The following is a 27,556-nucleotide window of genomic DNA, read 5'->3' as shown; positions in this document are numbered from 1 at the left end:
TCACACTTCTTCGGTGGCCATGGTAAACCACATGAGTTCGCAATGAATGTCCTCGGGCGCAAGCCTCACAGCCGGATCCGGTCTATGTGGCTGCGTCGACGATGCGGTCTCTGTGTGTGGCTTGTTGTCATGCTCTGCATTACTGTAGGTCATGCCCGCCAGGAAATCGGCACGTAACTGTTCCCGTTCAGCAGCGTCGAGTCCCTTCCATGCCGAGGTCATGCGCACCACTGAAATCCAATTCTCTATGCACTTCTCCTTCGCCTTGTTCAAGAAGCTCAAGCGCAGCATGGCCCAAAGAAGGTGTGCAGGAGCTAGGTATGAGTCGTCCGACCGGCCTTCCAGGTGAGTTTGGAGGCTGGCTAGGTATGATCTCGCCTCGTCCGAGTCTTGGCCATAGTGCTCGGCTGCTGAGCTCAAGAAGAGGATGATGGCCATGCGGCAACTGTCTTGTACCCCAGGAAGCTGATGATGGGTTTCTTTGCCGCGTTCATCGCCGAGGACATTGCGTGGGGAGAACCCTCGCAGTAAGCTTCCGAGGGGCCTCCCTGGACAGAGTGCGAGGAGGACAGGGTTTTCAGCCAACGCATCTTCCTCGTGCAGGGACGCTGGAAGATTTCAGATGTGACCGTCTCCGCGATTCCAGCAGCGCCTTGAGCTCCATAGTACCTTGTTCGGGGTGGTGGGCGTGATCAAAGCCGGGTGTCGAGCCGCCCAGCGCGAGTAGCATCCAAACCATCTTGGTGAACAGCAGCGGTTCGAACCTCAGCGCTGAGAGGCCGCCTATGAGTTCGATCATGCGTTGTAGCGCGGTCCAGTGCAGCGAATCGGCTTGCTTCGCATTCAGTCGACTGACTGTCGCTAGGACGCTTGTCGCCAGGACAATCCCACGATCGGGGGACGATGCATTTGGTAGGATCTGGCGGATGACGCGGTTTTCATACTCGCTCGGATATGGCAGGCCGCATAGCTTTGCACGATGACTGGCGGCGTCGAGCAAGATAGCCAGCAGTGACGGCCGATGCTGGCGGTAGAGGTGGAATAGGTCGACTGCCGGCGTAATGCTTCCGGCGTGATTCCACCGCTTTCGGAATATAGAAGTGATGACGCACGTGTCTAGAGACGTGAGGAGGGTCAGCATGTCAGCCATTCCAACAATCGAGAGGGGAGCTGGGTGGCAGAAGACACAGTACAGTGGTACATCAACATGCGATCCTGGTGACTCGACAATAACGGGTCGGCGAGGCAAGGGTCGCGTGATCCAGAGCCGAGATCGAACGGAGAAGGAATCAGTCGAGCGCTCACGGGTTTTTGTGATAGCTTCCGCTTGCGCAAGCACGGAGTTTGTCGAGCTTGCCTCTTAGTGCGGTGATACTCTCGAGCGACGTGAGCGTGCACCTGGCCAACGTCATTGTGTCCGTACACGTCAAGGAAAAGGAACGATCTGGGTGCCATTGAGGACAGAAACAAGTTTAGACGACAATGTTCAAGCGGTCCTGTCGCCTTCACAGCCGACGAAACAGATGAGAAAACGCATCACTAGTAGTAATAAGGAATAAGTAATCAGCACAGCCATCGCACCGCCGCCTTTAAGTTGCTCCTGAGCCGACGTTGACAGCAAAAGCGGGGCGAAGTCACTTGAGGTGAGATGGAGACGGCGTCGAAATGTTGCAACGATCCCGTTGCGTATGGAGCGCGACCTTGGTAGATATTTCTTGCCAACTTGGTAGACTTGAGCAATGGTAATAGAAATGTCAATCTCATCTCTCTGATAGGCTGCCATGCCATGGCATTTTCATTTCCGTCACAGATCCCCAATTACTACTGTACTTGATAAGTGGTGATCGCTGTGCTGTGTGCATCTGAACACCCTTATTTCCAGTTCCTGAAATCTTTTCGATTTTTATTCACGCATCATAGCTCCGAGATAGTGTCTGCGCCCGCGGAGAATCCAGTCGCTTGCGGCAAATATCACGACCGCCCCTAGAACTGCGCTGGCGTAGTTCATGTTCAACGCCGTTACGGGTTTTGAAGCAGGCAGAAGGAGGAACGCAGTGACGAACAAAATCCAACAGATGGATATGATGTTCGCGACGATGCCAGAGGCTTTTGACAATTTCCATGGTCCCCAGATCAGCAACTCGGGTGTGCGGAGTCGTCGGTAGAGGATCGCCACCACCGGAAATAGGTACGAGAGATTCAAGGCGACGACGGTCAGTGAGAGGATGGCGCCAAATGCTGCTGTCGACGCGATGTTAAGCAAGCCCAGAAGAGCTAAGACGACTGTGATCAATATGAGAGCGTTGGTGGGGACTCGACTTCTCGCATTCAATTGAGACAGCCAAGAGTGAAAAGGCGGACCGCCGTCTCTAGCAAAGGCCCAAAGGGTTCTGGACGTGGCGGCTGTGAGGCCCACAGTTGCAAGAGACGCCGAGATGATAATGGTCGAAGTCATGGCACTCGCAGCCGCCGCGTTTTCTCTCGTCATGTAGTAGAAAATTTGGATGATGGGAAAGCCAGTCGATGAGGAGAGAGCCTCTTGGATACTAGGCATGCCAAACAGGATGGCAATGAGCAGAGCAAATCCCATGGTGCCATTAATGAGAATGGAGCCGACCATCGCACGGGGCACTCCAGTCCGCGGATTGCTCAGTTCTTCCGAGATGTGAGTTGCTGAGTCGTAGCCTACAACCGAAGTTAGTCCACGTACTCGACTAGCCCAGCTTACAGGTCCCATTAGTGTAAATGGAACTTGTGAGGTTGCGAAATAGGAGAGGGCCGCCGTGCAAGTGGTACTCCGATAACGGGTGTTGATCTCTTACCGACTAGGATATATGCAGACGTCAGCATCCCAAGACACCATGCAACACCATTGTTCTCCCAGCCTGAGTTGTTTTGAAACTCTGTGAAGACAAATGAAGCCGAGTGTCTCTTGGGTGGAATGATGCAGACGGCGATGAGAATCATGAAGAAGAACAGGATATGTAGCGTCATGATGAGGTTCTCGAGCAAAGGTAGGATCCTACTCCCCCACTGATTGAAGCAGAAGGACAGCAACAGGATGCCAACGTAAAGTAGAGTCGTGCGATATCGTTCCGGCTCAAGGTCCGGGTTGCTTAACGAAGCCAGGCCCTGGATGAGATTTCCAGCTGCGTAAGGGGCACTTGCCGTCAAAGCGACCCAGCCGAGCAAGGTAATCCATCCAGAAAAGAAGCTCAATATTGGCTTGAACTTTGCAGAGCTCATCTCACCGATGAATTGGTATTGGCCACCTGCGCCGGGGTACCTGGTTGTGCGTTGTTTGTCAGCCGGGACTCAAAACCCACCTCGTATATGGTGGTGTCAGTGCCGCCGAAAGACTAGCTAGACAATCTTTGCTGGACTCACATTGAAGCTGCTTCTCCCAGAGAGATGGCTGTAGCGAGGTTACCAATAACGGCCACTGCAACAAGGGTCAGTCTCAGGGACTCCAATACACAAGCTTGAGCCATACATATGAAACCGTATAGTAGCGAAACAGGTCCTCCACTGACCAAGGACGCACCCATGGTACTGCACAAAGCTTCCCATGTTGCCATCAACGAGGTCGCTAGCGATAGTGTTGACAGGGTGTTGAAGTTCTTGCGGGGAGTCTGTCTTCACATCAACAACCATTGTACTGTACAAGTGCTTTTCTGTGTGCTCCTCTTACAGTGACGATTTCTCCCTCTGACACCGGCACCTCAGCCGGATCAGCACCAGAGGCCGCGGTCACCTTCTCGAATGAGAGTTTTGAGGTTTGGGACGCCACTAGACTGAAGTCAGTACAAACTTCATGACCATGACAAGCGTTCAGAAGACTTACTGTTTGTGTTGTATGTATACTACTACTTAAAGCTCAACCATGAAGGAAGCTGTGTATGTTCTGGGCAAATGAGAGTAAAGCACAGTTCGCACTGAAAAAGTTCAGTACGTTCTGGAAGTTGAAGTCGAGTATGGTTTTATATAATGAAAAGACAACTCCAGAGTGAGATGTACTAGGTAGCAATGCTGTGTGAACACTGCAGCGATGCACACACACCAGTTGGTGCCACCCTTTAGCTGCCATGCATTGGAATCCGAGATAGGGAGGACGCCCCTACAGACAGGTATGAATCTATCGGAACCTCCTTGTCGGAAGCGGAACAGGCCAAACCGAAAGATACTATGGCCACCATGTCCTGAAACCTTCGGCGTGCCACCGAAGAGCGACTCTAGTTAATAATTCTAGGGACTGATTGTGCACGTACTGTACTGGCTGTTGTTTACGCAATTCGTAATATATTCAGCTTATCTTCACCCCTTCTGTATGTACCATTTGACCACCTTGGGAACAGTCCATTCGTCCAATGCCTCTTTTCCCATATCTCGTCCAAACCCACTCTCCTTGACTCCACCAAAAGGAGTGTTCGCATTAACTGTGCCCCAAATGTTTACAGTGACTTGTCCAGCCTCAATGGCTTCGGTGACCTTGAACGCTCTATCTAAGTTGCTGGTGAAAACAGCTGCACTTAAACCATATGAGGTGTCATTGGCTTTGGCGATGGCCTCCTCTTCGGTCTTGAAGGATGAAATGCTGGCAAAAGGACCGAAGATCTCCTGCTGCATAATGCTCGCATCTTGAGGGACGTCCGAAAAAGCGGTATTGGCTATAAAATGTCCTGCTCCTGGCAGTTTCTCACCACCATGAAGGAGCTTTGCACCAGCCTGCCTGCCCTGGTCGACAAAAGATAGCACATTATCACGCTGTCGAGCGCTGATAATTGGCCCTTTCGTGGTTGTCGCCAATAACGGATCTCCATGCACAGCTTCGCGGCTCCGTCTGCTGAACTCCTGTACAAATTTGTCATAAATGGTGTCTTGGACGTAGATGCGGCTCCCTGCGACGCAAATCTGACCGTTGTTGGCAGTAATACCTATCGTTGTCCAGAACAAGGCATTTTCAAAGTCGGCATCGTCGAAGACGAGGGACGGGCCCTTACCACCCAGCTCCAGGGTGACTTTCTTCAAGTTCGTGCGAGCCGAGGTGGCCAAAATCTGTCTGCCAACAGCTGGACTGCCCGTGAACGAAATCTTTCGGACGACTGGATGTTCAGCGAGTCTTTGGCCAGCAACTGGGCCGAGTCCACACACAATGTTGATGACACCCGGAGGGAAGCCCGCTTCCCGGACGAGCTCGGCAAGTTTCTGACCATACAGTGGGCAAAGTTCTGGGGTTTTAATTATCAAAGTGTTTCCTGCTGCAATGCATGGGGCTAGCTTCCAGATCGTGATCATCCTGGGGGAAAATGTCAGAAGTGGCTGTGCAGTATACCATTTTTCACTGCGAGTCGGTGCTGGAAACTCGGGTATGTTGTGACTTACAACGGGGAGTTCCAAGGCACTATAGCCGCGCAGACGCCGTAAGGCTCGCGCCTTGTGTACGCCATGCCCTCGGGAATAGCGAGTGCCATCCCATCGACCTTGTCAGCCCACCCCGAGAAGTATCTGAGATTCTCCAGAGCCTGAGGAATGTTGAGTCTAGTGGAGTCATTGTACAAGATTCCAGCATCCAACGACTCCAGGGTTGACACATCAGAAGCATCACGTTCCAAAAGATCTGCCAACTTGCTCAACAATTGCCTCCTGGTAGAAGGCAAAGCTGATTTCCAGCTGACGAACGCCTTCTGAGATGACTGGACCGCTCTGTCTATGTCTTGTTCCTGTGCGCAGGAGACGGTAGCAAGATGCTGGGCAGTGGCTGGATTCTCAAGGTCGAGTGTGGCATTTCCAGTTGCAGGCACGAATTCATTGTCGATAAAGAGCCCGGTGGGCACTACACATGGTTAGCCAATTATGCCCGACGATGTGATGGTGAAGAGCGTATATACCTCGAATGATGTGATTATTGAGACCTTCCAATGACACCTCCGCCATGACTGTGTTGTTAAGCCGAATCTATAGGTTCCAGGTGAGATAGATCAGAACTGAAGTTTCTGATAAGCCGTCCTGAATTGAGAATACGTGTAGAGCGAATGTGTCGGTCTTGGACCTACAGAGGTCCGCGCATCTTTTCGAGCACGGGTTCAATTGACGAAATATGCAGAAGACCCTTCCGTATAAGATAAAGGTAATCTCAAAGCTAATAACCTGCTTGGTAAGAAAAGATCCCAAATTTCAAAACTTCAGGACATGGCTTCGGCGCCGGTGTCGTGGAGTTCTCCACCCGACTTTGTCTCCAGGCTCACAAGTCTAGACTTGGTCCTCGTGTGAACATTCATAAAATTGCTTACGGAGCACTGATGGCACAGCCTCGGGCTCCAGTTCCAGGGCAAACAATCACTAGCCTGGGTTAGATTGAAGATAGCGAGTTCTGCCGGCATTGAATGGGTGGGTCCTACTTCGGAATTTCCGTGCCACTTCCGTCTCCACGTTTCCCTATCCAGTTTCACACTCGACTGGCACCAGGCAAGCAGCAGAATGCGAGCTACTCTCTTGGTCACCTTTTCCGCAATGAGTTAGTTAAGAAAGAGAGCCCTTTAGCGGACGAGATCCTGGATTAGCTAGGCGAGTGTCACCATTGTGACGATCCGGCTTATGCCAAGCCTCCTCCCCATTGAGGCCCTCGATGCAGGCACTCTATTGCTGCCTCCTGAGGCCTCAACCCTCTTTGATAGTCCTTCGTGCTACAATTATCTTCTTTTCCGACACCTAGTTGTGATAGCGCGAGCCAACTATAATCTCGCCGTGCTGCCAGGTGTTTCATCAGTGCATCACCTCAAAACTTCGAGACAATGTGCGTATGTTTGCTACTATGTCCGAAAGACGATCGCTGACCTGGGACTAATAGGGATCACGGCAAGAGCAAGAAAGTATCTGCGTCTTTCGCCTTCTTCGAATCACTCGCGGAGGTATGTCAAGCCACTGCGACCAGACAGCTCTCTCTTGTTGGTCTCCTGAGTGACTCGAGAAACAGGCAGGTATCAGCCACGTATTCGTTAACCTGGGGTCTGACCATCCGGCCATTATGGAGGCCCTGGCAAAAGGCCTCTTGGTCAAGGACACCAAGTTCCCAAGGGTGATTACCTGTCCGCACGAAGTAGGTTTTGCTCTTATTACTCTGCCTCGAGACCTACTAATCAAGGGACTTCACTAGATGGTGGCGATGTCCATGGCGGATGGGTTTGCTCGCCTTACAGGCCAGCCTCAATGCGTGCTTGTTCATGTCGACGTGGGAACACAGATGCTTGGATGCGCTGTCCACAACGCGTCGGTGGCTCGATGTCCCGTCCTGATTTTTGCCGGTCTATCTCCGTTTACTCTCGAAGGCGAAATGCGTGGTTCCCGTACTGAGTACATCCACTGGCTTCAAGACGCGCCCGACCAAAAGGCAATTGTAGCACAGTTCTGCCGGTATACTGCAGAATTCAAGACTGGTAAGAACATCAAACAGATGGTGAATCGAGCACTACAATTTGCCAAAAGCGACCCGTGCGGTCCTGTCTATCTGGTAGGTGCTCGAGAGGTCATGGAAGAAGAGGTCGAGCCGTATCATCTAGACCAGAGTGTTTGGGAAAGTGTTGCTCCAGCTGCACTTCCGCCAGACGGTGTCGAAACAATCGTCAATCTACTTTCGGACGCCAAGGAGCCCCTTATCATTGTCGGTTATACCGGTCGCAATCACGCAACAGTCTCTGAGCTCGTCAATCTTGCTGAAGCCATTCCTGGTGTCCGCGTCTTAGACTGCCTAGGAAGTGATGTGTGTTTCCCATACACTCATCGATCTTCCTTGGGTGTCCGAATCGGAAAAGACGAGAGCATCCGCATTGCCGACGCAATCGTTCTCATTGATTGTGATGTGCCCTGGATTCCGACACAATGCACCACACGAACAGATGCCAGAATCGTTCATATTGATGTAGATCCACTCAAGGAGAACATGCCAGTACACTATCTACCAGCATTTCGCAGATACCGTGCCGACGCTCATACTGCTCTAGTACAGTTGAACGGCTATATCTCAACACACCCTCGATACTCCCAGTTGAGAGGAGAGGAGACATACGTTTCTCGCTGGAAGGCGCTGGCGGAAGATCGTAAACAGGCTCTCTCCAAGGCTGCCAAACTAGCTGCACCCCCAACGCATGACTCTCTCCCGCCCAGCACTTCTTACCTCTGTTCAGAACTGCGGAAAAAATGTCCCAGGGATACTATCTGGACTGTGGAAGCTGTGACAAATGCCATGTTCGTCTACGACCAGCTTCAGGTCGATGAGCCAGGACACCTCGTCAATGGTGGAGGAGGCGGACTAGGATGGTCGGGTGGGGGCACTTTGGGCGTCAAATTGGCCTCCGATTGGTTAGCAGGAGGGCCAAATAAGGGCAATTTTGTCTGTGAGATTGTCGGCGACGGCACTTACATGTTTGGTTCGCCTGCCACCGTTTACTGGATTGCACGAAGGTATCAGATACCAACATTGACAATTGTCTTAAGCAACAAAGGTAAGAGCTCTTCCTCACATGCTTTTAGACCACCCCGTCTCTAGAGAGCATTCTGGCTTCAACTTCCTCATGGCTCTGGAGTAACAGCTAATTCTCGAGACTAGGTTGGAATGCTCCCCGAAATTCGCTAGAGCTTGTCCATCCTAATGGATACGGGTCCAAGGTGTCAAATGAAGACCTGAACATCTCATTTACTCCGACTCCTGATTATTCTGGGATAGCCAAATCTGCAGCCGGAGGACATGCATTTGCGGCCGTTGTCCAAAGCGCTGCAGACTTGCAACGCTTGCTTCCAGAAGCTGTCAAGACTGTACTAAATGGCACATCAGCTATATTAGAGGTCCGCCTACAGGGTTCCTGGGACAAAAACGAGGCCAAACTATAGGGTGGAATGAGCTTCTCCGCCACAAAGCGATATTACAGTCATTGTTCGTTCCCCCCAAAGCAGTAGAATCTTCTCAGGCTACGGAATACCCATTTTACATTTGAGAGCGGACTTTGTACATTGGTATTGAATCTATCGCTTGTATGGAATGCACACCATTTTCATGTGCTATCGGCCTCTTCTTATCATGCTAACTAGCATCCGCTTTATATCCTGATCGAGGGAGTGCGTTGTTGTTGTACAACCAACTAAGTACACTGTTCCTTCTTCTATCCCCCTTGAATATCATGAGTCCTTCCCCAGTGGGATTGCCGGCTGCCAAACTGCAACTCATTGATATGGCAATGGTCGTGGCGAGAAACTTTGCTACTGGTATGTTACCGAGTGGAGACACAATTTGACGGCCGGAGCAGTTCCGAGTCGGAACAAGGGGTCATGTACGCTTGAAGCCTGCTTTTCCGACCATCGTACATTCGACTGATGTACGAGGTATTTTGCTATCAATATCTTGATAAAGTCGGCGGTGCAGAATCGTGGTATCTGTATCTTGCCCTGATATACAGGCATTAACCCGCAATTGAGGTCTAATATCGCTAGTAGGGAAGACAGAATCTGCGACGGGGAGTCATTACCAAGATGCCTGCCCAAACTGGATGGAGGCAACTCAACATCGCCGTTGTTGGAGGCGGAATCGGAGGTCAGGCAGCCGCCACGTCTCTTCGACGACAAGGCCACGAAGTCACCATCTATGAGAGAGCCGACTTTGCAGGCGAAGTCGGCGCGAGCATCTCCTGTGCCGCAAACGGAACTCGATGGCTCGAGGAGTGGAAAGTCAACATCGAACTTGGCGATCCCGTGTTGCTTAAAAAACTGATCAGTCGCGACTGGAAGACCGGTGAGCCTGTCAGCGTGTACGACCTGGCAGACTACAAGGAGCGCTGGGGATACGTAGGTTTGAGCTGTTCCAGACAGAAATGGTCCGCTGGCTGACGAACGCCAAACAGGTCTACAACATGTTTCATCGCCAATATATGCACAAGATGCTGATGGACAGCGCCCTTGGTGAGCACGGAGAAGGTATACCAGCCAAGCTGATTGTCAATCATAAGGTATGTCTTGTCCTGAGTTGTGCACGAGACGGCTTTACTGAGTTTCATACACGGTAGGCGGTAGATGTCGACGTTCAGGCTGGAGAGATCACTTTCAGCAACGGCGAGAAGGTACGACATGACGTTGTCATTGGTGCCGATGGTATCGGTTCCGCCCTCCGAAATGTTATGGGAATCAAGACTGTTCGAAAGCCCGCGACATGCACCTGTCTCCACACGAACGTGGACACCGAGAAAGCTGTCAAACTTGGTCTGGTAGATTACTCGCAGGACAGCGCCCTAGAGTACTGGGGCGGCTACGACACCCATTTCAAAATTGTGCTCTCGCCGTGTAATGGCGGCAAGTTGCTGTCGTACTATTGCTTTTTCCCACGAGAGGCAGGCGACCTCCGAGCCCAGACTTGGGATCAAGAAGCTTCGCTCGACGAGCTGCTTGCTCCATATCCGGATCTGGATCGGCAGGTCTTCAAACACCTCGAGATTGGATACGAGATTCGGCCATGGCGATTGTGGCTTCATGAACCCTACCCCTTGTGGACGAAGGGCGTGGTCGCTCTCATGGGTGACGCAGCACATCCGGTCCGTAGTGAAGGCCGTCCAAACATGAGAGGATGCGTAACTGGACACTGACGCATATGCAGATGATGCCAGACCAGAGTCAGGGTGCCTGTCAAGCCATTGAAGATTCGGCCGCGCTAGGCCTTGTCTTCAGCAAAGAGCACTTCAATGGCGACATTCAGGAGTCCCTGGCAGTGTTTGAGCAGGTCCGCAAACCTAGAGCAACCAAGGTGCAAGCTGCATCTGCAAAGGCGCGTGAAAACATTAACGAACGTATTGGTAGGGTGATACTGGGCCGATGCTCCGCGGGGCGTTGCTAACAAAACACTTCTTCCATTTCAGGGTTTTCGGACAATACGGACACAGCCGTGTACAAGGTCTCCGACGAATCCAACAAACTCACCATCGAGGAAATGAACAGGTAAGTACCATGGTCGGTTAGTTGAAAGACATGGCTAAGCGCCGCATAGGTATGATATGAAGGGTCATGTTGCAGATGTATTCAGAGCACGTCGCGAGGACAGGATTTGAATTGTTGGAGGGTGTTGGATTATCTTCCAAGGGAGGCCAAACTGAGACTACGCGGTACTCGACATACATCGACCTGCGAGTCATACAGAGCATGTCCGATGCATGCAATCAATAGAAAACCGCGACGCCTGGGAGAGAGGCGCTATGAAAGGGTTGGAAAGTAATGAACAGTAGCTGCCCACCTTCGCCATTTGTCATCATAGAGGAGTCAGAACCATCCGGACTGACTTAGGGCCAAGTAGCAGGGGCAGGGCTCACTAAGTTAGTTAACTAGGCTCTCGTAGGAGCACGGTGGGGCCTCCTTGTACAGCAGCACAGCGGGGGGGCCCACCTCCTTAGGGCTAGTAGCCCTAACTGTCTGTTGATAAGCCTCGTTGAGTGTCAGTTATCTTTCCCGGCACGCCGGCCAGCTCCAGCCCCGGCTTTAGGCCGCTGTAGGCTCTCTCTAGGCATCATAAGTGCCCTTTGTGGCCCTCTAGATGCCCTTCATCCCATCCTCCCTACCTAGTGATAGGCGACACCACGCAATGAATTGCCAGCAAGCTAAGCACCCCGCGTCCGAGCCCCCTGTATCCACGCTTATCTCTCTGTGCCGGGTTTAGCTCTGCCGTCCTTCTTATCGCCAACAGCTCGAGCTGCCCTTTATCTCTCCTCCAGTGCACCCGTCCGCCGTTGCGACTGCATGGGTTATATCTCGGAAGGGTGGGAACGCTCGAAACAAATCCCTTCACTACCTGTGTGGCCCAGGTCGTCGAGGTCCCCAGACTCGATCTTAGGCCACTGTTATAATTACGACAGCCATGCCTCCAGAGAAGAGAAACATGTCGCAGGCGACTACTGAGCCAAGCAAGAAGCGCGCGCCTTATACCCCGCGAGCTTGCGATACTTGCCGCAAGAGAAAGGGCCGGTGCAACGGACGCAGACCTTGCGAGTACTGTCTCGGTCGTTCCTTTCAATGCCACTATACGCTCAATCTCGACGAGAATCGAAATGAGCAGCCTCACATCTCCGGCAGTCACACGCAGCAGGCGGGTCGTGATCCTCGTGAGAATGGGTCAGAGTGAGTTGAGTCTCTGTCACGAAATAAAAACGGTGCAACTGATTGGTCATTTCGTTGTGAAGGCGGCTGGATTCCCTGGGAGAACTTGTAGCAAACATGCAAGGACAACTGAATGCTCTTGTTGCGCATATGAAAATGTCCAGCGACATGTTAGCTCCTGAATTGACGCGGAGACCTGGAGAACCAGGAGTGCACGGAACTATGCCTTCTTCCGAGCCACCGGCCATGATTGAATTCCCTAACAGTAGCGCACTATCCCCAACAACCGATTCTGGAAGCAATACTCGTCCTTCAAGACGCGCCATGAATGTCTTTTGTGGGCCGACCAGTCCAGAGTATAGTCTGAATGCCGCACAGAGGAAAATGCAACATGAGGCAATGACCGGGGTGAAATCGAGACAAACAATGGCTCCTAGCATCGATGACGAGCAGGATCAGAACAGCAGCCAAGCAAGCGAAAGCCCCATGTACCTGCAACGGCCTTCAGAACAAACACATCAAGCATCATTGCTGAGATTCAGGAACATGATACCTTTGCCAGAAGCTATCAGACTTTTGCGCGTTTACAACAATGTTATTGGGGAGCTGCATCCGATATGTGACATCGAAGAACTGATCAAGAAGATCGAGACATATTACAGTCGGTCCGATTCTGAGAGAAGCATGATGACGAGCCACAACACTCCCATAGACGAAGATGACCTACTTATGGTGAACTTGGCAATCGCGATTGCTCTGAGCGCTGAGTCCGGGTCGTCTTCAGACGCAGACAAAACGATTTACGACAACTGCTCAGAGATAATCAAATCCAAATTAGCGTCTACTACAGAAGATATAAAGCAAGTCAGCATTATCCTTCTTGTGGTGAGTGTCGAAACCACCTTCCATTACGGTCAGCACAGTGATACTAATCAGTATTTGCAGGGCATTCATCATTTTTTCAAGGCTGCGATACGTCTTGCCTGGCGCATGTGCGGCCTTGCAGGTCGGATGGCCATGGAACTAGGACTGCACAATCAGGAAATGTCTCAACATTGTCTCGAGAGCGATGATCAACGGACTGCGGTCGTCAACTTGTCATGCAGCATCCTCGTGCTAGATCGTCAATGGAGTGCGGCAGCTGGGCTTCCCAACAACTTTCAGGAATCCGATTTTGATGCTGCCATCGTCTCTGCAGTTCGTCAGGCACTCACCATATCTAGAGTTTTGCTAACGTCTTCTACTCCAGGTAAAGGTCCCATATATGAAGTCCATGATGACCTTCACGTTCATGAGCCACAAATTCAATGAGCCAATTTCAAAAGCCGCGAAAGGAGAAGCCTACACGGACGATGATTCCTTTGAAGTTACGAACTTCCTGATTGAACAGTGGAGAAAGAGGTTCCTTGAAAATCACAACTTCGCCGATCCGTCAATGTGGGAAAGCATGCCTTCGACTCGACCTCCTTCGTGGACTATCATACTATATCTCCGAGCCAATTCGGTCCGAAGTATTCTTCTGCGACCGTTTTTCCTCTCCGATTCTGCCACCGATGCAAGCAAGAGACACATCGCGCCGGCACTGGATTTTATTACCGATTCGATCAACATCCTCTCCGTCTTGGATCGGACTACGAACATCTACAGAACTCAACACCCCTTTCTCCAACATTTCTTGGCCGGAGCATGTGCGTTGCTTTTCCTCCTTCTCGTGCACACGGCACAAAATCGGGCAGCCATCTCTCCGAGCCTCCCCCACGACTTCTTGACCAAAGTCAACAAAAACTTCTGGAAGGCTCTGGATCTGTCTCAATCATATGTTGGCCTGTCGATCTCTTCGCGTAAACTACACAAACGGCTGACCACGATCAAAGAACCACTTCTCCGAGTGGGCTTTCTCTCCAACGATGAATGCCCAGCTCATCTTATCCAGCCGGACCCAGGGGTCATGCAGCAGATACCTTACCCTCTCAGCCAGGGACCAATGGTGCCAGAGCAACTACCGACGGCGCAACAAGGTCTGGGGCAGACTCGTAACGGGGAGTTACAGCCTGTCACAATGGCTTCTGCATTTTCTGACTTTTGGAACCCCATGTTCGGAGCGAGCCCAGGTGATAGTGCGTTCAATGCGAATTTTGAGTTTTCAGATTACGACTGGCCGTCCGGCGAGCTTGCGAATTGTCTCCTGTTGGATGGCTCTTCTGGGTTTTGAAACGGTTGAGTATCTAGGTGGCTTTGGCCGCATGAATAGCAAATCCTGTCGTCACCGGCTCGATAGCATGGTTTGGCCCTGGCGTGCCTTTTGATGATTTCTTCTGGCCGTCGAATTACGCACGACGGCTTATTGAGCAACGAGGAGCGAGGCGCGGCGAAGAAGGCTCTGTGTTTGTATTTCTGCAAGCGAAAGCAAAGCAAACGAGCCATAGAAGGATATGTTACTGCAACTGTGAAGTCGAGGCTTTGTTCCTATATCTTGTGGCTCCTATTCATCCCCTATGCTTCCCTCACCTGATACTTCATCATCTCATTCGACGGGACCGAGTTTCTCTCTCTCATCTTCTCGGCGATCTCCAACCCTCCCACAGGGACCTTGTACTCGAACTGCTTCCCACTTGCTGGGGTACTCCCGTTTGCCTCTGCGAGCGGGTACGGGTACGGCAAGTACTCCGGCATGAGACCTAGTTGTCTCAGGGCCGTGCCTTGATCCCAGTTGATGTGCTCATGGTACAACCTGTCGCCTCGGATGTTCACGACGGCATGGAACGGCACTTCTGCTCTCTTGAACGTCGGAGGGACACCAGGCAGACTATGTGTGGCCCACCTGTCAGCGGCGGTCTTCATTACATTGCATCGACAAGGGTGGCCATTCACTTACAACCAATCCAGTTCCTTGTCGTGGGTGAACTTGAACAGAAACTCATCGACGATCCTATCTATGCCAATCGTCCGACTCAGAAGCTCCTGGTCGGTGTCGAGGGAGTTGTTGAAGATGAAGTTGTTACGGTAGAATGAGGTCAGAGCCGTGCGTCCGATTCCTCCCGTCATCTGGGAAATCGACAAAAAGGTCAGAGACTCAACTAGCCGAGACTATATTCCCCAACGGCTCTTAAAACAATATCGCAGAGCCACTCACCGTCGGTACGTGGTTCACATAAGGCTCTTGGACCATGGTGCTCATGGTGTGCTCAACCGAGCGGTCCGTAAATTCATAATAGGTGTGTTCGTCCCAGATGGTCTCTAGGTCGAAATACGGCCCTCCCATGAGAGGCTTGAGGAAAGTCAGGTTCCGGGTATGGGAGAGTGCTTCCCTATTGTAATGGAACGAAGGGGAAAACGGGGTCGCAAATTCATACGACTTGATGTCAGGGTAGTAGTAAGGTCGTGGGCTATCATCAGCTTGCTTCTTAGAGTCTCTCGGGCCATCGGTGCCCGTGATTTGTTGCAACAGTGGTACCTCGCCAGCCCATGCCAGGCCGGCGGATACATCTGAAGCGTTGGCGTATGTGATCGCAGCCACAACCTCTGGTGCATTTGCCACGGCGGGTGCTATCTTGTTCCAGAGCGTTGGGATGTAGGCTAAGACCGGGATAGAGACATAGACATCTGGTCAGCACACGCGCGATGATAACATGAGCAACGGGGGGTGTTATATGGGGAGACAAAAACCCACCAACGAGGCCGATTGTGCCCTTTGGGTCGCATTTCTCACAGTGTGCCAAAGCATCAACCGCGAGCGCGAGTAGCATCGAGGCGCGAGAAGACGAAAACGCCCTCTCCTCTATCCCCACAACCGCGTATCCCTCCTCGGCCCACTTGACCAGATGTGAGGGGACCCCGTCCTTGATGGCCAGTGGGTCATCGGTGTCCGTTGTGAGAACAATGAGCCCAGGTCCATACCCCCTGCGACTCAGAGGCCATAGGAGCGAGACGCCGGGTTCTAGCTCCCTCAAGTTGGGGCTTGGTAAAGGCGGAGCAGGTTTGGTGATGTCGTTGTACTTACCCATGATGAGCTTGCTGAGAATTTGATATGCTAGGACGTGCGGTCTTCTGGGGGAGTGGTTTTACGTCGATTCGATTTCGCCGACGAAGCAAGCATTTTCAACTCTGTTTGCATCAATTGCCAGAAAGATGTTCGTGTTCCATGTCAATATGCACTCGTGGACCGCGGGTGTAGGTCCAGCGTATCAAGCTTTGATGATCTCCACCTGCGCCCGCTGGAGACTACGTACCGCTGAACGGTTCCGCAGTTCCGAAGATCGACAAGGTGTGCGCTCCGACAATCAAAGTTTCGTCGGGTAGCGGAATGACCGTGAACATTATCCGACTGTTCCTAGGAATTTTAACTTCGAGGTGATTATGATAGCCCAAATACCACCAGGACGGCGTAAGGAGAAACTGTGTGCTAAGGAGTCGAATCTCGTGTCTCGCGCCTCGAGCTACTATCCTTTCCTGCTCAAGATGGCACCGCCGCTCGAAGACGTACGCCCGAGTTTTGAACTCCGAGGTCGTAACTATGTCATTACAGGAGGTGCCCAGGGTATCGGCTTCGCTGCTGCACGAGCCATTTGCGAGATGGGCGGCAATGTAGCGATATTGGACGTACAGAACAAGCCCGTGGACGAGTTTGAGACTCTATCGAAGAAATTTGGAGCAAAGACCTATTACATCCAGACTGATGTAACCGATCAAAAGAGTTTGAACGCTGCTTTTGCGACAGCCATCGAGAGGTTGGGAAGCATAGACGGCTTGGTGCCAGCGGCAGGAATTGCTATTGACAAACCCTTTGTCGATCAGACGTGGGAGGAGTTTACCCGCATTCAAGAAATCAACGTGAGTTTTATAGTCAGGCCCAAAATGGTTGTCTCTGCAGTCCACTGGACAACCAAAAGCTAACAAGGACTGACGTATGTCGCAGTGCCGGGGTCTATTCTTCAGCTGCCAACTTGCAGCAAAGCAAATGATCAAGCAAGGCACCGGCGGTAGCATGGTCCTTCTGGCTTCGCAAACAGCACACATTGCCATCCCGGGACATCGCATGGCGGCGTACAACATGTCGAAAGGCGGTGTTTTCATGCTCTCGAAAGCTCTCGGTGTCGAGTTGGCACCGCATAAGATCCGCGTCAACACTATATCTCCTGGCTTTGTCGACTCAGAAATGCTGCAAAGAGTGAAGGCGTCAAAGGGCCCGCAGGAAGCAGAGCAAATGGAGATTTCGCCACCGCTGAAACGATTGAGCAACCAGAACGATTTGACTGGGGCCATCATTTATCTTCTGAGTGACGCGTCTAGGTTCACGACCTCTGTGGACATTCCCATCACAGGAGGATTGCATGCTGGAACGATTGATGGGTTGATATACTATATGTAGACTAATTAAATCCAACGGTTTGGAATCTCAATATGTCAAGAGTGTTTTAACTTCATGTAATGCACTGAGAGTGTCTCTGGGACAACAAAGGCAGGAAAGTAGCGTGGTATTATATCTGATTTTCTTTGGTTGAGGGTCTTAAAAACATCCGAACATATTTCGTACTGACTGCCCTAACTGAAACTCGACTGAACATCTCGATTCGCCAGCAACTCCTACACCTCATCCTTTAGTTCAAGCTCAAGCTCCAGCTTATCTTTTCCCATACAATTCAACCCATTCATCCACCAACCCTTTATAATCCTTTGGTTTATACGCTTCCAGAACCTCCAATATCGGCGAAGATTTACGATGATTTTTTAAACCCAGGTCGTTGACAAGAAGGTCAACGTAAGGAAGTGAATCAAACGCGAAATCAGGCAAACTGGCACCATACCCACAAGGATATCTCCATTTTTCGAACTGCGTGTGCAGCAAGATCTCCTTTGTGACCTCGCTTTCCGTCTTCGGAGCTCTCTTGAGCTTTCCGTCCAGGTATGCAGAGATCCAAAGACCCTGGACAGACGAGAAGGTCGAGGTGACGACCGTTGAAACCATACCAGCATACGCGATATTTCTCTTAAACACGGCCGTTGAGGGTACAATGAACCGGTAGTTTCTCAATGGTTCTTCGGGCTTTGCTTGGAACCGAAGAACTGGTTGGTCTTTGAGTCCTGGAAACATCTCGCGGACTTGGTTGTCGGCGTCTTTGGAGAGGCGTTCAACTTCTGCAGCCGGAAAGGGCAGACCGTTGTTGAAGTTTATAAATTTGAGGTTCTCCGAGATCTTCTTCCAGCCAGTGGCACAGATGAGCACATCGGTCTCAACCTCCTCACCGCTGCTCAGGTAGACCGTGGTGTTCTCGAGCTTGGTGATGTCGGCTATGTGCACGCGAATCTTGCCTTCTTTGACCAAATCGAAGAAATTGGTCGGGTAGTTGTGAATACCGACACCGCTGCCGGTCCACATGGCACTGTACCATGGCTTCAACTTGAACAATTCCCGGTCGTCGTTGTAGCCGTGTGCCTCAATGACCTCGGAGCTGATCTGATTCCAGAAGTTGTTGACGATCCATCTTCCTATGGCTGTCTTGTGGAGGAAGCTGTGCGCAACAGAGAACCCGTCCTCTCCCTGCCATGGGGATGGGCTCATGAAGGTACAGGCGCGTGTGGAGAGCAGCTCTTCCATCTTCCTCTTCAGTGGTGTCACGTACGGAGGACAGATCCAGACGGGGCCCTGACCGGCAGGGCGGATGATCAGGTCGACCTGAGCATTGCCGTCGGTGGCGAATGCATACGCCACGTCAAATGCAGATTTGCCTGCTCCCACTACCGTTGCTCGCTTGCAGGTATTGACCAAATCTGCCCGTGCACAGAACTCTTTGGCGTGGAAGAAAGGTGCTTTGAAGTTTTCCTCCCCAGGATAAGAAGGCATATTTGGTTGAGAGGTCAGCCCGGTGGCCACAATCAGCTTCTTGGTCTGGAGGATCTCGCTGACTGAGCTTGAGGTATCCGTTATATGCAGCAACCATTCATCGTTGGCGGCTGCTTCCACTGCATCAACTCTAGTCTGGAAGCGCGTTCGCTCATAAATGCCGAACTTCTTCGCAAAGTCGGTAAGGTAGCGATGCAGCGTTGCCGCTGGAATATGCTGGCCCTCTGATACACCGTACACTTCCTCTACCATGGGGAAGTCTGGGAATTCATATGATCCCCATAGGTTATTTGACTTCAACCCTGGGTACAGTCGGTCTTTGGACCATGTTCCACCGCAACTGGATTCCGCTTCAAGGATCAGAATCTTTTCAGTTGGGTGTAATTCAATGTACGGTTTGGCGGCTCCAAGCCCATACCAGCCTGTGTATCAACTGTCAGTGGCTTGAAGCTGCGACATGATCTATGTTGTAATTCCACTGACCAGCGCCAATGACCACAAGGTCGTAAGATTTGCTTACTGCTGCTGCGTCGCCCATGATTCCTTAAGTGTTCCTTGAAATTTTTGTTGAGAGGTGGAACTCCATGTAACAGACTACCGAAGACTGAAGAGTCCTACAAGACCTCTACTAGTAGTTCTCTGGTCGTGAGCTTCATGCTCTGTGATTCCTTATCGGCCTCTGGCGCCCGTATCGCATGTTATCTAACTTGAGAGCGGACCGTGCGAGATGAGTGCTAGGAACGCCACCAAAACTGTGGAGCCGAGCCGAAGCTTCGACGCCCGGAAATGCCCTGGATCATTCCTGAGGAAGTTCCGATACAGCCCCAAAATGCTATTGGTGATTACGGTTGCGGGCCGACACTCACTGACTGTCATCTGCATTACGCCTCATCGAAGCCCATTTCCCGCCACGTAGACTTTACTTTGTCCTTGACACTTTCAGGATACGACGTTTCGAAGTCGACCGTCCTGAATCGCCGTCCGGTCTCATACTCCACTTTCATCACACAATCCTGGATCGCCTTTCCTCCACGCTTGGAGTCTTTTCCTCTGCCATAACACAGGTAAGGAGTCAGAGGAAAGCCTGGGACATCCTCAAACACGTATTCATCCACGCCTGGGCGACATCTCGTTGCCAGTGCCCAAATAATGTCCTTGAGGTCATAGATGTTGACATCTTCCCCCACGAGGATGATTCTGTTGATGAGCATCGAGCTCTTCTGGTTAAAGAGGACATTCCCCAGCATGCTGCAAAAGTCCTTAGAGTTCGTCTTAAGTGACCTTAGTTTTTCCGTGTCGATCGTAAGTGCACACCAAGTCCCGTGTGTCTCGAGAGGAGCGTTTGCGTCGAGAACGGGCAGACCGCGCTCCTTACAAAACTGGAGCAGCTCAGCTGCAGCGAGTGCTCCTGTTGTGTGCTAAGATTGACAGTCAGCTCAAGTTTTACACCCGATTCCCTAGATCGATGCAGCCTGGAACTCACCGACTCGTCTGTGATCCTTCCAGGGACTGAGATTGGCATGATAGCATCATCTCTGTAGGTTATTGCATCCACCCTAAAGAGAGGCATGGGGTGTTTATCATCGTCAAAGATCAATCCCAGGTAGTCTCCGAACGGGCCCTCGACTCCCTTCTTATCTTCGTCGAGATAAGTGACACCTTCGAAGACGATTTCGCTGTGTGCTGGAACAAGCAGATCACTAAGCTCGCATTTGACGAGGTCTAAAGGCTTTCCCGTGAGTGCACCGACGTACTCCGCCTCTGAGACGTTCTCGGGGATTGGCAGAGCGGCGACGAAGTTGAGAGCTGGAGGCACTCCGAAAGCAAGAGCCCAGGGGATTTCCGTCTTGCCTTCCGCCCTCCACTTCTCGCGAATGATCTGATTGTGTTGTCCTTTGCCAACCAAGCAAACTAGATGTTTGCTGTCGTGAATCATGCCTCGAAATATGGACCAATTGGTCCACGAGGCATCGGGGGTCTGCAAGATATGGACGCCATATGTTTGCAAATACTTTCCGCCATCGCCCAGATGCAGGTATGGAGCAGGAAGCTGGTGCAGATCGATTTCGTGGCCAAACATTTTGTTCTTTTTGCAAGGCCCGCATGGCAGAATGTTGGGTTTCAATAACTTGGAAGCCTTCGCGGCTTGGGTCTTTTCTCCTATATCCTTCCAACTCGCGTCCGTTGGAAGTCCAAGAGTTCTTGCAAGCCGACCATACCTCTCTTTCTCGCTCTTTCTTAGACTTGCAGCATTACCGAACATCCTCCACAACCCATTTTTGGCTCCTTTGACCTTGTTGAAGAGCGGTGCTTTGCCATTCAGCTCACTGACCCTCCGCACAATAGCGGCCACCTCTAAATGTGGGTCCACTTCTCGATTGATCTCTACCAGGTCGTCATCGTGACGAAGAAGCTCAATAAAGGAGCGAAAGTCTGTCAATGCTGCAGATGGATTTGGCTCTGAAGTTGCTGAAGATGCAGAGTGGAGGTATCCGGAAATCATTTTTGGCCGTCCGATCGATCTCAAGAGCGTTTCGGATGGCATATCACATCCAATGTCTGTGGTTACTTGTCGGCATGAAGAAGTGTGTGTGTGTTCTTTCTCACTTGAAGCGCAGGAAATTCTGATCAACGTGATGATAGATGCGAAAGAGCTAGCTAAAATGGAGAAGGGACGCTTCCTGTGTACATCCGGAATCGGTTCCGTATTCGCAGCATAACTAGAAGTGGAGGACTTTATCTTGATCAAAGCCCTTGAGTGGATCAAAGATATGGGCGATTCAAAAAGGTGATCTCTAAGCAGTTCCAGCCTCGCGTCGCAACAGGCTAACAGTAAACTCTAGTGTTGTCACTTGAGTTTGCTATATGGTATGCTTCACGCTAGATACCCACCATTTGATTCTCACAACTACAACTTCACTTCAATCCTTCAATACTTCCGGCGATGTTCAAAATAGACGCCCTAAAATCATTCGTTCGGGCAAATGCCCACTTTGCTATACAAGCAACATTTACGAAGCGTTATATGCGCTGTTCCTCCGTTAAACAGCAATTGCACGACTTTAAAGTTCAAGGAAAGGGCGAAATTTCCAGTCTAAAAGCCCAGCTCTCCTACGAAGCAGCCGTAGCTCTTCCCACCCCCGAAGTTATTGACGAGGCTGTATCGCTGATGCCACCTCGGCCCAAAAGGATCGTTATGGGAATTACTGGAGCCACAGGTGCCATCTACGCCATTCGCATGCTCGAAATGATGCGTCGACTTAATATTGAGACACATCTTGTCATCAGCAAATGGGCTATGGCCACTCTCAAATATGAGACTGACCTCTCCGAGTCCCACATCCGAAGCCTGGCGACCGCAAGCTACACAGCAAAAGACCTCTCTGCACCAATAGCATCTGGGTCATTTCAACACGACGGAATGGTCATTGTGCCCTGTAGTATGAAGACCCTAGCGGCTATTCGGATCGGCTTCTGCGATGATCTAATCTCGCGTGCCGGTGATGTGAGTCTCAAGGAGGGGCGCAAGCTACTGCTGGTCGTGCGAGAGACGCCTCTCAGTGACATTCACCTGGACAACATGCTCACTTTGAGACGAGCTGGAGCAACCATTTTTCCTCCAGTACCGGCTTTCTACACTCAACCCAAGGACCTAGACGACCTGGTCAACCAAAGTGTGGGCAGAATGTTCGATGCTTTAGGTATTTTCGTCGATAGTTTCCACAGATGGAATGGATTCGAGAGACAGAAGAAAGCTTGAGTATCAACTATCGACTCGACATGACATGAGCAGAACTCAGTGGGACGCAGACATTGAGGCTGCAACGCGGTGACTTTATCATTATGGACGGTACTTAGCCATCGGGCCTGGGCTGGATTGAGGTTTCGTCAGCACAATCCTGAAGAGCACCTCAGCCTGACACTAATCCACATTGGGCCACCTACCCCAGTTGGTTAGACAACCCCAATTTGGCCTAGTGAGATTTTAGTAGATCGGAATCCAGATTCCTGTTGCGACATAGGAAGTTCCGCCAATGACGGATATTGCAATGCTGGCTCCAAGTGAGAGCTTCGGGCGCCAGGTCAACCTGTGCACAGAGCAGATTCCGGGGGACGGGATGTCAGCTTCGGCTGTGAAGCAGTCTCATGATAGTCTTGTAGCTTCGACGGGGTTACATTTTGGCTAGACGAAATGAAGTAGTTTACCCAACCAGACTTAGACTTGTTCATTAACAAGACCGAGATAGATATACATTCTGCGTTCAATTCATTGCACACTTCGGCTCCCGAAGCATTATGACCACCACCAGAAGAGTATCAAGCTGCCGCCTATGGCGACCTCAAAACTACCACGTGGTCGCCAAAACCCACCCAAGAATACGTGGCACAAGACCTCGATATCTTCATACCGTGCCACTGATAATCAATGGCAAGGATGTTACAACAGAAGAGACGTTCCCAGTCATTGGATGTCTGAATGGTGCAGAAATATCACAATGCTCAACGGTCTCAACTCAGCAGGTCGTTGGTGCTGTGGAAGCCGCACAGAAAGCGTTCCCAAGTTGGTCAGCAACAAAACCATCAGAGCGAAGAGACATATTTCTCGCAGCAGCTGATATTTTTAACAAACGGAAAGAAGAAATGGCAACTTACATCCACGAAGAGATTGGAGCCAGCAAGCACTATCAGGACTTTATCATTGGGTTGGCGATCGAAGGGCTGAAGGATACGGCTGGTAGAATTGCTGGCGCTGTGACTGGGGAAATCCCAGTTTCCATTCACAAGGATATGCGCGCCATGGTTCTGAAGAAACCTTATGGGGTCGTTCTGGGTATTGCACCCTGGTAAGTACAGTCGCTCTGCGAGGCTGACCAAGATCGCTGATACGCGAGTTCCAGGAATGCTCCGTATCATCTTGGACTACGCGCCATCACCTTCCCAATAGCCACAGGCAATACCACCATTCTCAAAGGGCCTGAGCTCTCACCACGTTGCTACTGGGCCTTCTCGGACGTATTTCGGGAAGCTGGTCTACCCGATGGTGTTCTCAACACCATCTTCCACCGACCTTCTGATGCCGCAGCGGTAACTGAGCAATTGATCAGTCACCCATTGATCAAGAAAATCAACTTCACCGGCAGCTCAAAAGTTGGAAGTGTCATTTCGTCAAGCGCTGGTAGGCATTTGAAGCCTGTGTTAATGGAGCTTGGAGGCAAGGCGAGCGCTATTGTCTTGAAAGACGCCGACTTGAAGAACGCTGCTGTGCAATGCACTTTGGGGGCTTTCCTCAATGTAAGTCACACCCTTTTGCTAAGCACAATTGGACGAGTTAATGAGGACTTTAGGCTGGCCAGATATGCATGTCCACGGAACGAATTATTGTCCATACCTCCATCGCCCACGAATTTAAAAAGATACTGCAGGAAACGGTCAAGCAGATGTTTGGTACGCTTGAAACGACTCCTGTGTTGGTGACAGAGGCTTCAGCAGAGAGAAACCGCAGCCTTGTAGACAGTGCACTTTCGCAGGGTGCACAGCCCCTGTACGGCGATACAGACTTAGCAGGAGGCCTGAAAACGAAAATGACTCCGGTCGTCTTGACAAACATAGACGAGAGTATGGACTTGTATGGAACCGAATCATTCGGGCCTAGTGTCTCGATTTTTACTTTCGAAACAGAAAAAGAGGCTCTGGAGCTAGCAAACGACACTGAATACGGTCTGTCGGCCTCGGTATATACTGAAGATCTACGAGCAGGCTTTCGCGTGGCGGAAGGTATCGAATCTGGTGCGGTCCATATCAACTCGATGACCGTACATGATGAGTTTGCTTTACCTCACGGCGGGGTCAAGAAGAGTGGCTTCGGTCGGTTCAATGGCTATCAAGGGCTCGAAGAGTTCCTCTACAGCAAGGCGGTCACATGGATGGAGTAATACTTTGACCAGCCGTCATCTCAAAGTTCTAGTCACAAGAGGATCAATCACATAAATGCTCACAGACACCGGTAACTAGTTTCTGGTCTAGTGCCACTATAACTTTGCAGTTGACCGCACCGCCTTTTGGGCATATGGATGTTTAATGCTTGGTACAAGATGGTCAATCTCTGCAGTATTCACGAAGTCAGAGTGTACGTCGTGCATGAGATCATTTATGCCGGAAAGACGCATCGTAGTCTCAATCTCACCCTTTATAACTGATCGGTGAGTTAGCAACAGAATGTTAGGAGAAATCCAACACTTACTCTCGACAGCGTGCTTGATGCCTTCGTCTCCATAGTGTAGTGCATACATGAACGGTCGGTCAAATACCCGTGGTGGATGCTCCCAAGCAGGTGGCCTTGACCGCATCAGAACCTCTCCGAAAGCCACCATCCACGAGTATCTCCGTCTTCTCCATGACTTCTAGACATACATGCTCCTCCTTTCCGGTTGTTATCCTCGGGTGGTGTGGTCGGAACCGTTTCCGGCGTTCCGCTCACGATACCTCGAGCCTAAATGTCTGTAACCTTAATCATGGGAAAGGAACTATGTGAGATTACTGTAGGACCCCACCTTATGTTTATTGAACACATTCAATTACCTGTGCTGGGTTTTTACCATCTCATTTCTCACAACGAGCGACTCCCCAGTCTAAGACCATTATGGCAGCTAAACCCAGATATACAACCACGCCTTCGTACTCCTCCAAGGTTCTTTTCCGAGGGAGCGAGGAATATGACCGCTGCAGACGCAACAATCCTACGGCAGCCACCCCAGAACGGTACCCACGCGAGATACACATCGTGACTTCTCCAGAGGACGTCTGCATCGCACTAAAGCGAGCTGCTGACCTGAATACAAATGTCGGCATTCGTTCTTCAGGGCACATTATGAACATGGGAAACCTAATCCAAGACGGCATCCTCATCGATACTATCAATCTAAATCGCCATATTGAGTACAACCCGAAATCCCACGAGATTTGCTTTGGGCCCGCCGTGCGGACCGAAGAGCTATCCAAGAAGCTGGGCGAGATCAAGAGGTTCTTTCCACACGGCCATGCACCGACAGTCGGTGCCGCTGGATTCCTTCTTGCCGGTGGACAAGGGTGGTTCTTGCGAGGTTGGGGTGCGACCAACCAGACTTGGATCAACAAGATGGAGATCGTAGTCCCGGACGGTCAAACGGTCATTGCAAGTCCAACCGAGAATGAAGATCTCTGGTGGGCTGCGAGAGGCAGTGGACTGGGATTTTTCGGCGTGGTCACTCGTTTCTGGTGCCGAACAATACCAGCCTCCACCATGTGGGAAAGAATATTCAAGTTCGAGCTAGGAGACAAGTACGAGGAGTTGATGACATGGGCCGTTGAACGAGGCCGTGATACTCCCAAATATGGCACCGATCTCAATCTGACCATCGACTATCCCGAGAAGTACGACCAGAGTTACACGACAGATGAGATCCCAGCCGGTGCCAAGCTTGTCCTGACCTTGAACTTGCTTTGTTATGCCGACACAATGAGAGAGGCCAAGACGTTGCTGGGCGCTTATGATAAGATCCCCTTAGGGGTTCGTCAACAGCTCATTGAGATGAGACCCGTTGAGAGGAGAACTTTTCAAGAAGTCTTCGACCGTAAGCGTGGGTTCTTGGGCAATGATAAGACCCAGCGATGGCAGATCAACAGCATCATGAACGACCCAACAGTTCCTTTGCCGAAGGTAAATTGCCCGGCTGCTCGATGAATCCGACCTCCATTGACCCTGACATCTAGTTATTGGCAACCATAAAGCCTGCACTGACGGAATTCCCTACACGAACAACATCTGTCTTCATGTGTCACTGTGATATCCTTCCCAATGAGGAGGACGGTGCTTTGAGTCTGGTTCAAGACCTGTACATCTCGACCATAACAGGTTGGACCGACCCCAAGCTAGAGCCCGCAATTCAGCAACCCATGCGTGAGAAGTATTTCCAAGCATGGCCTGTGAGCGTTGGACAGTACATAACAGAGATCGACGTTAACAATGACGATGCTAATGTAAGTCTGTCGATCAATTGGCCATGAGATCTAGAGAACTAACTTTACTCCCTTTTAGATGAAGGTACTTTCCGATACCGCATTGGCTAAGTTCTTGGGGATAAGAGAAAAGTGGGATCCGAAGGGTTTGTTCCCAAATTACAAGACATTCATCAGGGCTCACGACAAGATGAATGCCCTGGCCGCCGCCCAGAATAAAAGGGCGCGTCTCTAGAACATCGTAGAACCATACCATGTCTCTCAGATTTCACGCTTTCATTCTGTCAAACCCCCTCAGCCCCTGCAGCGTGGTAGCACGAGTGGACTGCGAGGGTGAGCTTACCAAGCTCGGTTGCCCCTTCTCCTGCCCCGCGTAAAGAGTCTTTCTGCCGATGCGTTCATCGACGTGACCTTCGCGCGCAATGCAGTTAGCATCGTCGTGCCGTTCACGGCCCATCCCTGGATGAAGAAGATGGGAACGGGAAATATGTTCATTGTTATCAGACGTTTCAGCATTGGAATCGGGATGGCATACATTTGCTGATATTCGGGAAGAGGATTCGGACCATATTAAGTCCACCCTGGAGGAGAAACCGCGTT

General features: G+C 51.0%; 14 protein-coding genes across 14 annotated transcripts; 7 read left to right on the top strand and 7 right to left on the bottom strand.

The window, feature by feature from the left end:
* PV08_05941 (uncharacterized protein) lies at positions 1-1,150 on the bottom strand (the record flags this gene model as incomplete). The annotated part of the gene is made up of 2 exons (XM_016380280.1): positions 1-608; positions 670-1,150. 2 exons carry the CDS (start codon positions 1,148-1,150, stop codon positions 1-3), a joined length of 1,089 nt encoding a protein of 362 aa, XP_016236107.1.
* Positions 1,151-1,903: 753 nt separating this feature from the next.
* Positions 1,904-3,548, bottom strand: PV08_05940 (uncharacterized protein; the record flags this gene model as incomplete). Its single annotated transcript, XM_016380279.1, has 4 exons — positions 1,904-2,685; positions 2,823-3,286; positions 3,388-3,442; positions 3,494-3,548. 4 exons carry the CDS (start codon positions 3,546-3,548, stop codon positions 1,904-1,906), a joined length of 1,356 nt encoding a protein of 451 aa, XP_016236106.1.
* A 766-nt stretch (positions 3,549-4,314) lies between these two features.
* Positions 4,315-5,934, bottom strand: PV08_05939 (uncharacterized protein; the record flags this gene model as incomplete). The annotated part of the gene is made up of 3 exons (XM_016380278.1): positions 4,315-5,296; positions 5,383-5,833; positions 5,889-5,934. The coding sequence occupies 3 exons, from the start codon at positions 5,932-5,934 to the stop codon at positions 4,315-4,317; spliced, it is 1,479 nt and encodes a 492-aa protein (XP_016236105.1).
* A 1,090-nt stretch (positions 5,935-7,024) lies between these two features.
* On the top strand, positions 7,025-8,883 carry PV08_05938 (uncharacterized protein; the record flags this gene model as incomplete). Its single annotated transcript, XM_016380277.1, has 3 exons — positions 7,025-7,096; positions 7,154-8,498; positions 8,603-8,883. 3 exons carry the CDS (start codon positions 7,025-7,027, stop codon positions 8,881-8,883), a joined length of 1,698 nt encoding a protein of 565 aa, XP_016236104.1.
* A 636-nt stretch (positions 8,884-9,519) lies between these two features.
* PV08_05937 (uncharacterized protein) lies at positions 9,520-11,081 on the top strand (the record flags this gene model as incomplete). Its single annotated transcript, XM_016380276.1, has 6 exons — positions 9,520-9,831; positions 9,888-9,992; positions 10,050-10,571; positions 10,634-10,829; positions 10,893-10,971; positions 11,021-11,081. The coding sequence occupies 6 exons, from the start codon at positions 9,520-9,522 to the stop codon at positions 11,079-11,081; spliced, it is 1,275 nt and encodes a 424-aa protein (XP_016236103.1).
* An 800-nt stretch (positions 11,082-11,881) lies between these two features.
* On the top strand, positions 11,882-14,332 carry PV08_05936 (uncharacterized protein; the record flags this gene model as incomplete). Its single annotated transcript, XM_016380275.1, has 4 exons — positions 11,882-12,141; positions 12,204-13,005; positions 13,066-13,317; positions 13,370-14,332. 4 exons carry the CDS (start codon positions 11,882-11,884, stop codon positions 14,330-14,332), a joined length of 2,277 nt encoding a protein of 758 aa, XP_016236102.1.
* Positions 14,333-14,613: 281 nt separating this feature from the next.
* PV08_05935 (uncharacterized protein) lies at positions 14,614-16,124 on the bottom strand (the record flags this gene model as incomplete). The annotated part of the gene is made up of 4 exons (XM_016380274.1): positions 14,614-14,926; positions 14,996-15,165; positions 15,254-15,696; positions 15,791-16,124. The coding sequence occupies 4 exons, from the start codon at positions 16,122-16,124 to the stop codon at positions 14,614-14,616; spliced, it is 1,260 nt and encodes a 419-aa protein (XP_016236101.1).
* A 454-nt stretch (positions 16,125-16,578) lies between these two features.
* Positions 16,579-17,488, top strand: PV08_05934 (uncharacterized protein; the record flags this gene model as incomplete). The annotated part of the gene is made up of 2 exons (XM_016380273.1): positions 16,579-16,950; positions 17,036-17,488. The coding sequence occupies 2 exons, from the start codon at positions 16,579-16,581 to the stop codon at positions 17,486-17,488; spliced, it is 825 nt and encodes a 274-aa protein (XP_016236100.1).
* A 252-nt stretch (positions 17,489-17,740) lies between these two features.
* Positions 17,741-19,499, bottom strand: PV08_05933 (uncharacterized protein; the record flags this gene model as incomplete). The annotated part of the gene is made up of 2 exons (XM_016380272.1): positions 17,741-19,383; positions 19,445-19,499. The coding sequence occupies 2 exons, from the start codon at positions 19,497-19,499 to the stop codon at positions 17,741-17,743; spliced, it is 1,698 nt and encodes a 565-aa protein (XP_016236099.1).
* Positions 19,500-19,842: 343 nt separating this feature from the next.
* Positions 19,843-21,506, bottom strand: PV08_05932 (uncharacterized protein; the record flags this gene model as incomplete). Its single annotated transcript, XM_016380271.1, has 2 exons — positions 19,843-20,379; positions 20,445-21,506. 2 exons carry the CDS (start codon positions 21,504-21,506, stop codon positions 19,843-19,845), a joined length of 1,599 nt encoding a protein of 532 aa, XP_016236098.1.
* Positions 21,507-21,905: 399 nt separating this feature from the next.
* On the top strand, positions 21,906-22,721 carry PV08_05931 (uncharacterized protein; the record flags this gene model as incomplete). The annotated part of the gene is made up of 1 exon (XM_016380270.1): positions 21,906-22,721. The coding sequence occupies one exon, from the start codon at positions 21,906-21,908 to the stop codon at positions 22,719-22,721; it is 816 nt and encodes a 271-aa protein (XP_016236097.1).
* A 536-nt stretch (positions 22,722-23,257) lies between these two features.
* On the top strand, positions 23,258-24,894 carry PV08_05930 (uncharacterized protein; the record flags this gene model as incomplete). The annotated part of the gene is made up of 3 exons (XM_016380269.1): positions 23,258-23,805; positions 23,860-24,253; positions 24,307-24,894. 3 exons carry the CDS (start codon positions 23,258-23,260, stop codon positions 24,892-24,894), a joined length of 1,530 nt encoding a protein of 509 aa, XP_016236096.1.
* Positions 24,895-24,990: 96 nt separating this feature from the next.
* Positions 24,991-25,332, bottom strand: PV08_05929 (uncharacterized protein; the record flags this gene model as incomplete). The annotated part of the gene is made up of 2 exons (XM_016380268.1): positions 24,991-25,154; positions 25,203-25,332. The coding sequence occupies 2 exons, from the start codon at positions 25,330-25,332 to the stop codon at positions 24,991-24,993; spliced, it is 294 nt and encodes a 97-aa protein (XP_016236095.1).
* A 269-nt stretch (positions 25,333-25,601) lies between these two features.
* PV08_05928 (uncharacterized protein) lies at positions 25,602-27,191 on the top strand (the record flags this gene model as incomplete). The annotated part of the gene is made up of 3 exons (XM_016380267.1): positions 25,602-26,657; positions 26,711-26,977; positions 27,036-27,191. The coding sequence occupies 3 exons, from the start codon at positions 25,602-25,604 to the stop codon at positions 27,189-27,191; spliced, it is 1,479 nt and encodes a 492-aa protein (XP_016236094.1).
* Between the last annotated feature and the right edge of the window lie 365 nt (positions 27,192-27,556).

This window comes from Exophiala spinifera, assembly GCF_000836115.1.
Source record: "Exophiala spinifera strain CBS 89968 unplaced genomic scaffold supercont1.4, whole genome shotgun sequence".
NCBI lineage: Eukaryota > Fungi > Ascomycota > Eurotiomycetes > Chaetothyriales > Herpotrichiellaceae > Exophiala > Exophiala spinifera.
Note: the sequence above shows the minus strand (reverse complement) of the source record. Positions and strands in the feature narration are given on the sequence as shown.